At 42.5% G+C, this 12,238-nt stretch overlaps 1 protein-coding gene across 6 annotated transcripts in view; it reads right to left on the bottom strand.

Moving 5' to 3' along the window:
• The window catches only part of add3a (adducin 3 (gamma) a), a 125,819-nt gene that overhangs the window by 32,770 nt on the left and 80,811 nt on the right, over positions 1 to 12,238 (bottom strand). For all 6 annotated transcript variants that reach the window (XM_074686068.1, XM_074686084.1, XM_074686052.1 and 3 more), the window contains one exon: positions 8,890 to 9,133. In XM_074686068.1, the coding sequence (XP_074542169.1) occupies positions 8,890 to 9,084 (195 nt within the window). In that variant the 5' untranslated portion in view covers positions 9,085 to 9,133. The remainder of the gene's footprint in view (positions 1 to 8,889; positions 9,134 to 12,238) is intronic.

The raw sequence follows: 12,238 nt of genomic DNA, 5'->3' as shown, positions 1-12,238 counted from the left end.
TCTGGTCACCTAATGATACAAAACATACAGAAAATGGTAAATAGTAGATGGTCTTGTAGTTAGACAGCATTTTTCAAGTCTTGCTCTTCTGGTCAGATTAAGCTACTTACAGACAAATTGCAGAAGCTGCTATGATTGGAGACCATCAGCATTAACTCAGTTATACACCCCCCCCCCCCCCCCCCCCCCCCCCACACCCACACACACACACACACACACACACACACACACACACACCAGTACGTCATCTCAATTTGGGGTTCAGTGTATTGCTCAGAGACTCTTTGGTATGTGTCTGCGAGAGCATCGAACAATTCTCAATTTTCTGGGGAAAAAAACAATTTCTTTAGCTATTAAATGCTCTGCAATTTGCCACATCAAATGTGCATGTTGTAGACCTTTTTACTGAAACACAGACTTTAGTGGCTGGAAATCAAAACATGCAAAAAGTGAAACTGGATCAAACGATTTAAACTGTTGGATTTTGAAATATATCAAAATTGTCTATGGAAACACAAAAACCAAGGAGGATGTCTCTACAAGTCTACAAAGAAATAGTGAAGTGATTTAATGTTCGTAAAAATGCACATCAAGGTTTCAGCGTGCTTACAAGATAGAGATGGTTCAACCTCAGGAACAATTCCTGTCAATCCAACTTCTCTGGCAATGTTCTGTCAGAAGCAGCACAATGATGGAGGAGGAACTGCTTTGAGGCTACATTTCCCAGGTTCAAGCTGCTGCTAGTGCTAGGACACCCTCTCTCCCCATTATTTGAATGTTTTTCTATGTGAAAATAGTTGGTGTCACAGGACGTTTGCTGATGTTGATTTGCTGAATCAGCATCAGAATAACTTTGACCCAGCAAGCACAAACAAACAAAAAAAGTTGCAGAAACACACACACAAACACACACAGATTACACACAGATACACACACGCACACACGGTCTAGCATGCATCTGCTCTTCAATTTCTGTTTGTGTGTTTCCAAGAAGATTATTACAGCAGGGATTTGATTTCCATCATCTAAACAGAGTAATCCTTCAGCCTAAAGTGGATCGTATCATTAATATTTCGGCAAACCCTCCACATCTGCAGTAATAAAAACATCACACGTCCAGTCTGTTTTTCAGCTGCTGTTGCGTGACTGCTCGACTCTCTGAAAAACACTCACAGCCGGAAAGCAAGAAGTTGCGCTAACTTTTAAAATTACATTACATCATTGCAGCACATTTACAAAAAAGCACAAAGATCCGTTAATATCTCTATCTGACAAGATTAAAAGCACTAACAACAACCCAACCAGTCTGTGTGCTAGAAGAAAATCCAATCAGAGAAATGAAGAAGTGTTCTTGTAACTGGTAAAAGCTAATCTTTGAAAATGGAGCAACAGTATTAAGTCAACGTGCAGGTTGGATTCTGTCCAAGGAGTCACAGCCTGAGATTGGACAGGCTGCTAAAACACTGCCACTTAACAAAAGCCAACAAAAAGTTGCCAGACTTTGATTTGTTTGAAGCAATAAAGTGATTCACACTGAACTTTTTAGACTATAAAAATGTAACAATAAGAATTAAATTGAAAGTTAAGAATGTTCCTGTTTTGCTGAGAAATGGTTGCTTCCAAAGGGACGTCTGGATGAGCTGTCAGGACTCATGCTTTACCTCAGGACGTTACATCAGGACAGATGCTTCCTGAAAGAGCATTTTTTAAGACTTGACTATTTTGGGATGGTAAACAAACATACATGTTCACATCCATACACATCATGTGAGGCACATTCTCCAGAGACAATAGAAACTTGTAAATTGTAGTCTTCCAGGAGCCTGTGTCATATGATTTCCAGAAACATTCTCTTTTGCTGGGAATCTTGTTTTTGGATCACTCATTGTTACAGATAACATGTAAAGGTCATGCGTCATCCTGTGAGACAGGAAGGTAAGGCTTTTAATGACTGTCGGTGGCAAATTTTAAATTCTGTTTTGCATAGCAGTAAACACTTATGTTATTGTATCATTTCCTATTGCAGGATTGAATCACACTGTCACACCTACAGCATGAAATCACAGTTCCCCTGACACACATTTCAAACTTCCTGGTGATTGTATTCAAAGCTCAAACTACAAGGATGTCATGTGGATACCAGAAGCAGAAACATGCATACAGATTTGACAAAGATAACGCTGACAGACCAGGTAAGGCCGGTTAATTTTGGTCACAACTTCCCTGATTAAATCAGGACAATGCTGCTCTTTCAGGCTGCTGATGTGACAGTGTTAAAAAATAGTGCCTGTCTGCTCAGTTCAAGTTCTATTGATTTCCCTCCTCACCCCAAATCAAAAGTGTGCATCAGGGAAATTGGTTCCTGTCTCAAGTCTCGACCTGCAACGTTTCTTTTTGCTGAATAAACTTTTGGCCTTGTTTGGAACAGGATGAATTCACTCACCCCAAATAAACAAAAACAGAAAGCAAAATCTGAGCCCTTGAGATCATTCATAGCAATACAACTTTTTAAAAAAAAGTATCCTTGTATAAAGGTCAGCCTGTATTATATGTGTGGATCAATACAGAAAGTCAATTCAGAGGATCCCTTTAGCAAACAGTAAATTTAGATGTTCCTTTTCCAAAATTTGAAGTTGTGTAACACAGATTCACTCTCTGTAACTAACTGGGATCATTTTTTACGTAAGGCAACATGAAGCCAGATTACTGAAACAGAGTCAGACACTGTCGTGAGTCGTGACTGACTAAATTTATCAGACAGGTTTGATTTTATGACACTGAATTGATGATGTTGACGGGGGAAGTGTATCTAATATGGATTTGTCACATCTTGTCTGATGTCCAACTGGCTAAATAAGACCGATCCAGCTCATTATTACATCCCTGTTAGTGTGAAGGGAGGAGTGCAGATTGTTAGTGCCATATTATAGACCAGGGGGTGTTTTATCAGCAAGGTAAGATCAGTGTGAGCAGAGAGAGCTAGCAGGATGAAATATCGCTGTGTGCAAGCCCAAGTGCACATGTGAAGCTCCACTTATTTGTTTACACGCCATGACCCTCGTGCTGCTGCTTCAGTGGGACACAATGTAATAGTCACACGTGGGGACACCAGCACCACAAAACACGAATGCAAACTGACAGCAGAGCTTTGATGTTTCACTGAGGTTGTGAACTCGCAGTGTAAAAAGGGTCAAAGTTCTCTCTCGGTCCCTGCATGACCACCTTCTTCTGATTGACAGAAGCTCTTGAACTCCCGGGAATGTGGGCGTGTCCGAGCTTCACTGTGCCTGGAGCATATGTCCATTAATGCTCGGCTCTGCGTCCTGTCAGGGGCTGCATTCTTCCAAAATGACTTTGAATTTTAAAACCTGAGTCACAGGTGATGGCAAAGTCACATGCAGCCTATCACAGGCTCCTTCTACCTGGCCTGACATGTTGTGATTCTTCATGTGCTGTGTCAGATGATGATCAAGTTGATAAAGTGGACAACACTAGCTGTGATAGCTAGGTAGCAAAATGCTATTTGATAGACAAGAGCGGTGGTGCTACAAGATGTATGTGCAATGGCAGAAATGTCACGCTTACAGTACATCCTCCATAAATCGGACTACATCAGCTTGAGTGGTCTACGTAGGCTGCAAAAGGTTCGTCAAAAGATCCTAGCCCTGAATTAGGGCCCGAATGATGAGTTCAACAACTTTGTAAGGTTACAAAATCTTCACTGTACTCACATGCCTGATGGAAAAACACTGGAAAGCTGACATCCTGAGCACACTGGGGATTCTTTTCACTTTTGGCCCATCCTATTGAGGTCACACGAGCACTGAACAGATATTAGTACGCTCCCCTTAATATCTCCTCCCTCTGATCTTGAGGTAATGCTTCACTGCCAAAGGTTTCTCTGAGTTCAGCACCCAAGTGATGTTGTGAAGTGCCAAACTGAAACACAGCCACGAGACACGTCTGTGAGGGTAGAGGCGGCGGTTTTAAAAAAGAGTCTCTGGAGAGTGTTCAAAGACTTGTTTTAGATCAAATGAAACCTCGAAGACTTTAAAAAGAGAAGGGGAAGACATCACAGAGGGCAGCTCTGCCATTTTCTCCTTACAGGAGGGATGTTCTCTACAGAACTCGACAAAGCACCACAGATTATCCACTTGTGTTTTGACACTTGGTGGGTAGAGGGGAAATGTGATTTTTCCTGAAAAAGCATAGGACTCATACAAAACAGGCTGAGAAAATCTTCCACTTGGCTGAATCACTTCTATGGATGACAAACAAGCTGCCCTGTAAGATGTAAAGAGCTGGGAAGTAAAGTGGGAAACCTAATACCAGGAGAGAAAATAGAAGCAGCATGTCAAATTACAACTCAAATTCAATTTCATCTGATTTAATTTCAAGCTTCTGAGCGCCTTTGACCCCTTGACTTTTTGGGTCAAAAATAGTCTCTGTTCCCTCTTTCCCAGCATCCACAGAGCAACGCAAAGAGGCTTAACGGCACAATTTAAATGTAAATTAATATCAGGATTTACCAACAATGACGTAAGATGTGGCTTTGCAGCCAAATCGTGTATCCATGCTTCCTCTTGTGCATGACATTGAGATGAAAACAACCTAGAGCGCCTCACAAACCACCTCAAGGCAAACGCCATTCTTTGGATGCTGCACATAACACACTTTAGTCAACCAACTTCACCAGAAAAATCTGTGACACATTCATCAACCTGGAGCCTGGAGAGTGAAATATAATGCTTTAAATGTGACTTATTGCATCCCGAATCTTAGGGATATTGCCGCCCTAATTCTTACAAAAGACTGGTAGCTTTTAGAATAAAAACCTGATAAATATTTACGCCTGAGTTACTACTATGAATACATCAAGAGACTACAGAAAATGAGTTTGTTACATATTTAATGGGACTAGGGACACCTAAATTTGCAAGATGGTATCATCGTTCCTCCCTCCTCTTCCTCTCTTCTCCTCTGTTGCCCTACTTACCCTTCATGCATTTTTGTTGCAGACAGGTAATTTAAGTGTCTGCACGGCCTGGTGGGGCTGGATGATGAATAAAGGGGCAGAAATGGTTCAAAGTCTAGCTCTAGCCTTTGACTCCATATGGTAAACATTGCTGTGTGAATGAGGCGGCTGGATGAAGTCAGCTGAGTTGATCCAGTCCCGCCTGCTCTATATTGGTCCCACTTTAAATACAACCTGCCATCTGAGCGCTGGAAACATGTAATCTGGAGCCGCCACGAGTCCCATAACACTGGAATGAAAACAAACAGAGAGAACAAGAGAGAGAAAGAGAGGGGGAAGAAAAAAAGAGCGCAAACACAGCTGGTAACACAAAAATATAAAAATAACTGAAAAAAGATGGAAGAAGAAACAGAGATGACGAGAGGACGACACAGGACACAAGTATGGCCAGCTGGGGACACACGCTCTTTGTTATTGTTGTTGTTGCCGTACGAGAGTTACAGGGTGCTGTGAGACCAAGTGTCCTGATGTAAGGGCTGCGGACACTGCAGCCTACAGAGAGCCACCTGTTACTGTTAATTGAGATCTGGTTGGCTCACTCTCAAAACCACATCAAGCGGGAATAACATACATCACATACTGTATGACCGCAAGTATGACACACACACACACACACACACACACACACACACACACACACACACACACACACAAACTCACAGTGTGGTGGTGTTGTAATAATAACAGCTGGTGAAATTACAGTTATCACTGTCTGAAACAAACGAGCCAAACTAGACGGTCACTCGCTGATAGGGATCACCATATCAGCAGATAAGTCTTGAGAACAGTACTACTTTATATGGGGTCGCTTTGAAGCTGCAGCGACTTCAAGCAGTAAATACGACACAAAACCTTCATTCAGGATTCTCTTGTAGAAGATATATGAAGAGTTAATTTGCAAAAACAGATAACTCCGTTTTAAAAAAGAAAAGTTTTTAAAAGAAACAGCTGTGGCGTATAGCGGTTTCTGCAACAAAACATGAGCTTTGATCCGGTTTCCAACAGGAGGTATCAGCATTGCACCAAAATGGATTTCAGCTTTGTAAACAATGCAATACAAAGAGTAAATCACAAGCATCAGCTCATTTTTTTCCAAAATGGCGTTTATCTGTTTTTGCAAATGAACTCTTCATATCTAAAAAAAGGAAAAAGGAATGGAATATTCCTGGTAAAAAAAATAAGTTTAAATAAAAAAAACGGAATTTGATGTTTTTATCCTGCCAACAACTACCACATGCCTGCCTGTTAAGTCAGCTGTGCCCTTAATTATGCAAACCTGCGACCTTAATATCACTAGAATGTGGTGTTATGAAAGGATTCAGCCCCTGTTCATCAAGCCCAAACAGAGTAATGAGCTGCTAAGACCAAAACTGTATTTTGAACAAGGCTGTAACACGATTATTCCTGCTGTAGCTTGGCAACACCTTCAGAAGAGTACAAAAGAAGCCAGCAGAGATGAGAAATAAAGTGAACTTTGTCAGGTGTCTGCTACACAACCAGAGGGACTCCAGCCCGTATTACAGGCACACTCCCCTACTGCCCTGCCTGCTCCTCAGCAGCACGTGTGAGTTTATGCTACTGCCTGAGAGAAAATAGTATAAAACACCTTTGCTAGAACACAAACGTGGTTTTGTGTAGTGCTGTTACAGTTTTGTAGTCAGGTGAGGGTTCTTTGAAGGCAGAGGCACTGATTCTGTTTCTGCCGTTCATGCTTTAGATCTCTATGATGTCTTTTCATCTGGAAATGAACTCAAGCTTGCACAGCACATCATAAAAATACCAGACTGCAGATGCTCAATGGTGGCACAACAGCGCACAGAGCAATGCCCCTTAAATATACTCACTTATTTGCTGACCCTTAACTGCACTTGTGATCCTCCATCACGCACAGACACATTCAGAGACACAGTATCAAGTGGAAACCTGCATCGGCAGCACTGTGCCCCTGCTCTGCCAGACATCTGGCTCAAAACACAGCATGCCAGGGAAACCACACTGGGCATGTGCAGAATGCAGATCACATTAAAGCTTAAAAAGAACATGCCAAACCACAGCGGCCACGAGCCAGTATCATTCACAAACACTTTGAAGAGGAACATTCATTCATGAAATTCTCCATCTAAGCAGAGTCTAACCTTATCCTTTTCTAACTGTAGCTTCGGTGTAAATCTGTCCTGCTGACTCAGAAACCTTCAAAGTGTATTCTGTCACTTCCAAGTAATCCAAAGGGCTAACGCACACAGACACACATAAACACACCTTTTGTCTTCAGACGTAAGACCCCATTGTAAACCTTTGGGAGCACTTCAGTCAGACCAGCCTTGAGTCAATAACACAGAGTAAATATGCTTAATACTGTGTGGGCTGAGCTGGACAGGGTTGTAAAAATCTCCACACAAGGTGACGCAGCTGTTCAAAGGGCGCAATTCAAACAAAGATGAAACAACACTGCTTGGCTTTTATTTTTGCCCATGAGCTTGACTTTGTCTGCTGGAAAATAAGCAGGTTGTGCTGGGCTATTATTACCAGAGTGATGTGTTGAGTCCCCGAGATAGAAGTAAATACATCCAAGGTCTTGGAGGAAATAAAGCTTTATATAGAGATCTAGTGTTTTTCTCTGAGAACTATGGTACATTTTTTGTGTTTAAATATGATCGATCTCATTCTCAAACTTTCTTTAAACCTATTCATTATAATCACAATCCTCGTTAAAATTACCCAATTCCGTCTGTCTTATTGTTGCCAGAAGAACACAGAAAATTGGGTCAAAAAGTGCTCAAATCCTACACCAACTAACCTGCAGCACCTCGGAAAAGTTTGGCAGGTTGACAATCTTAATTCCAAAGAATTCAGACCTCCAAGGAAAGAAAACACTACAACATGAGGGCTGAGAGGCTTGTTGGCCCTTCCCTTAAAGATTTGTTTATTTCAGCAAAACCTGACCCAACATGAGAGCTGCTGGCCTGAAAGGCACTTGGATAGCTGGGAGCCTGAGCGAGGGTGTGGTAGTGGGTAACTGGTGGTTATATTAAGGTTAAGCTGGTCGCTGACTGCTGTGACTGTGTGTCCGATTTCACAACATCAGTACAGGCAAAAACACCTGATCACATGAGATTCTCCCACAGTTGTAACTTCTTTAGAAATGACTAGATTGAGGAATAATAACTGACAGAAAGAGAAAAGAGGAACTGGTGACTAAGGCTGTTAGAGAGGTGAAAAGTTCTCTCATTGCATCAAGTTCTCACTGGGTCTTGGGCCAACCACATGTTATGATATCAACACATCAACTGTCATGACTGTGAGGGTAAATCAGGGCTGGCAGGGATCAGGAGTCAAGAGAAACAGCGGAAACAGCAACAGTGAATATCCCCCAGTAAGACCTGCGCCAACAACTGGATTCATAAAGGGAACTCCATGCTGTGCGGTAAACCTGTAAACCACAAAGCTTCACTCCACTTCAGGGAAGTGGAGTGAAGTTTTGGGTGAAAGTTCTGCGTTGGTGATGAGTGGATCTGCCTACCAGGGATCCTTCAGTTCCACGTGATGAGCTACACAAAACAGCCTGCATCACCTGTGTGTTTTTTGTATGCGCCTTTCTCCTCTCTTTGTAGCCAGTACAAATCTGAAGTGTCTGGCAAGATATCAACGCCAGTCCAGGCTTGTTCTCCTCAATCTCAATCACATGCATCGGCCTTATTTGGAAATCTAAAACTGAGTCATTTCCTTAACCCTGCTCCATAGAAAGTCAAAAGAATTGCGCTGTGCCATCACGTTCGATTCAGGCTGCTCTTTGTGTGTGAATAATGAGCTATCTCTGGAAATGATGTGTGGCCTTGGCCCAGATTTTGACTTACTGGGCTCTGTAAGATCTGTGTGACACGTTTCTTCTGCTCCAGAACGTTGAAGTCCTGCCGAAGGTCTGGGGACATGTTCCTGGACCTGATGTACTCTGGGTCGTTGACATCGACCCGGTCAAAGTAGCGCTCCTTAGTCCCTCCACTTGGCGGAGGAGGGGTTGTCACCACCCCCTGATGGCTGTCCGCACTCATGCCTGCTTCACTTCACTCGCTGGCTCTATGGCTGCACTTGGACTCTCACCTGAGGAAAAGACCAGAGAGACAAACCTTTAGACAGCTGATCATTGTAATATGAAGGAAAGTGAGGAGGGGGTTATGTTATTCAGATAAAAACACACATGCTCAATTTTTTTAAGGTGTGTCACAAGACAAAAAGAAGTTCAAGTTCTAAAACACAACGTAGCAGTCATCGAAGTGATACAAATGTGGTACAGAATCAAACAGAAGACAGGATGCTAAAGGCTAGTAAAAATCACAATTTATCTCCATCACCTCAATTTGTCAAGGCTATGCTAATCTTATTTACCCACAAATATGATAATACATTGTCCAGCATTAGTAGATAACAGAGTGTGTGTTTGCCAAACAGGAAAGAGATGACCTGGTTATCGGAAGTAAGAGAGGTGCGGCCCTTTGCCCCAAAAATAACTGTCTCTCGCACTGTCCTGGCAGCACAGTTATTTTTCAGTACAGGAACAGTGTCCGTCCTGCACGTAAGCATTAGTCAGGTCACAATGACACATCAACCAACAAAGCCTACGAGGAGGACAGGAGCCGTTTTGTTTTAACATCCAGACCTTGACTTTGTGAGGTAGTTTACTCCCAGCGTTCATTCTCAGGTCATCTGGCACAACAACAAGCGTTTATGCAGGATACCCAGGAATTGTTACAGCAAAGCAACGAATATGACAGACCCTTTCATTATTGTTGTCACACAAAGGTTGGGGGACAGAGCAAGTAGAGGGAAAATTTAAAAACCATTATTACGGCAGATATTTAAACCAACTAAACTACTACAGTAAAAAAAATTGAGAATAAACAAGGCTTGTTAACTTTGACTTAAAACCACGCACACACCAACTTCAACAGAATAACATTCAAACACTTTCCAGTGGAAAAAAACCTGCAAAATAAAATACAAATTATATAAAACTGCATTTTCCAGGATCCTTTGCATCTTGTCTGCTGTTGTAGTAGTAACAGATAAGCTGGCTATGTATTAGAGAGAGGCGGGGCTTAAGTGAGCCCTACCAGATGGTGTCTTGGCTTGACCAGCAGAGCAATGAGAGAGAGCAAAAAAGAGTTTTAGAAAAGTATCCCGCTGCTTTCCATCTTCAAAAAGCCCTGTGGTCATCAGACAGCAGGAAGCTCGAATAAAGAGAGGGTACCCCGCCAGAAGCGACTCTGTCTCCCATTTCAGCCTTTTCACTGGTCTTAGCTCTGTAAGAGGGGACTCATGAGGTGATTTGGTCTGCACATGCCGTTAAGCTACTAACGGAGGTCAAATGCCACTTAAAAAGATGGTTGAGATTAGCAGAAGGAAAACCAGCTCAGTGAGCAGAAGAGTCGAAGTCAGACAAAACAAACGGTGAGCTAAAGAAATCCTCAGAACTGGAGGAAAATGCGTCATGGCATGTAGGGTTCAGCATTTTTTACAATGGCGATCACAACCCTGGACTTCAAAACACCTTTTCAACTAACACAACACAAAGACTTGATATGGTTTTACACAGTCTATGGCCACAACTTCTCCATGCAGATGACACCCTGGTTTATTTTCATCCTAACTTTGGATCCTCATATTAAAGCAGTTATCATTTTTCTTCTCTATTCGGTTTGCAGAAATTGGCTATCAAGGAACTACTCTACATTTTGATATTACAAGTATCAAACGTGCAGAAGTTTAAGGTACCATTGTGAAAAGTAAACATAATACTTCTAGTGAGTTTCCTTGAGAAAAAGTAACTTTGTGAAGACAGCTGATGCTACGTACAAGCAAGATTATTCACCATAATAAAGGGAAGCTTATGCACTCATCATGATAAAGGTACAAACCCTGTGATTTCTACACCAGGTATGATCAAATGTGACACAAAATCCTTTTTAATTGAGAGCAGCTGGACAGAGCAGAGTTATGTAACCTGACATTGAATTCATCCTCCTGAACGACTCCTGCCAGCAACACACTATTTACTGAGCAGGAGTTGACAGGAAAGGCTAGGATTAACCCACAAAACAATGGGTTTGTGTTGGAGCTGGGATTGAAATGAAGGAGGATTGGGTCAATAAAAGCAGAAAAGCAGTGGAGTTATTTGCAGTTCTGCAAAATCCTGCAGTTCATGATTAAGCTTTTAACCAGTTGTTCTTGGATGCATTTGCAATAAGATGCAACAGTTTTCCAAATGCTTTGAGAGCAGTGCATGCAGACTGCCACACTTCTCAGAAACACATCTGAGAGGGTCAGTGGATGCCTGAAATTTCCTGGATGAGTAAAATTCAAAGCAACAGCTGTAGCCTCACCAAAATAAAGTCACACACCCCCTTTCCAGCTCAAACTCCTGCCTCCCCCCTCATGGTTCAGCAGTACACCATGCCATTCCTGCTCAGTCACAAGACACAACTCTAGCAGCACCCAGCATGAGCTTCCCTCCCTCCCCCCTCCCTCTCTGTGTCTCTGTCAATAGATCATTGTCCCCTTCCCGAACCCCCTCTGCCTGGTCTCATCCAGAGAGATCGACAGTTGGAAGGTTTGGTTGGGTGACGAGAGGAGTGTTTGTGTGTATGCAATCTGATCCCTGCGTTACAGCATTTTGGTTTATTATTCAAATTTCATGCTCCAGTGCAGACAGTCTGTCGTAATGTATTTTAACACTTGTTGACTGAAAGACACCTCACAACAATGCCAGGATTCACGGCTGAATTCACTGTCCGACTGGAAATCTGAGACACTGCTGGCCTTTAAAGAAATGCCATAAGAGGACAGAGATGTATTATAATTGATTTAAGCTCCATTAATCTGTGGGGGTGGATGAGGCAGACTGTGTTTTCTGAAGGGCGCTAGACTGTGACCGCAGCCTGAGGCAAGGTGACAGCAACCTTTCACCCTGTAACCTTTACTGACCCACCCACCCTCTCCCCCCTCACCAACGCTCAGACACCCTGTGGTCAGAGAGCATCTTCACTGGTGGACAAGTTTTCCATAAAAATGTCTTCTTCTATAAAGACTGATTTTAATAGAGCTATAAAACTAATCACAGCTGTAAACCTTCCTGCGCTCTGCATGTTTTTGGTTACCAGTAGTTACACAGAGAATGGTGGGATGAGTGACCTTAGCCTGAACAACAGA

This window comes from Halichoeres trimaculatus, unplaced genomic scaffold, assembly GCF_033239565.1.
Source record: "Halichoeres trimaculatus isolate MK-OKI-2021-1 unplaced genomic scaffold, fHalTri1.1 fHalTri1_scaffold_2, whole genome shotgun sequence".
NCBI lineage: Eukaryota > Metazoa > Chordata > Actinopteri > Labriformes > Labridae > Halichoeres > Halichoeres trimaculatus.
Note: the sequence above shows the minus strand (reverse complement) of the source record. Positions and strands in the feature narration are given on the sequence as shown.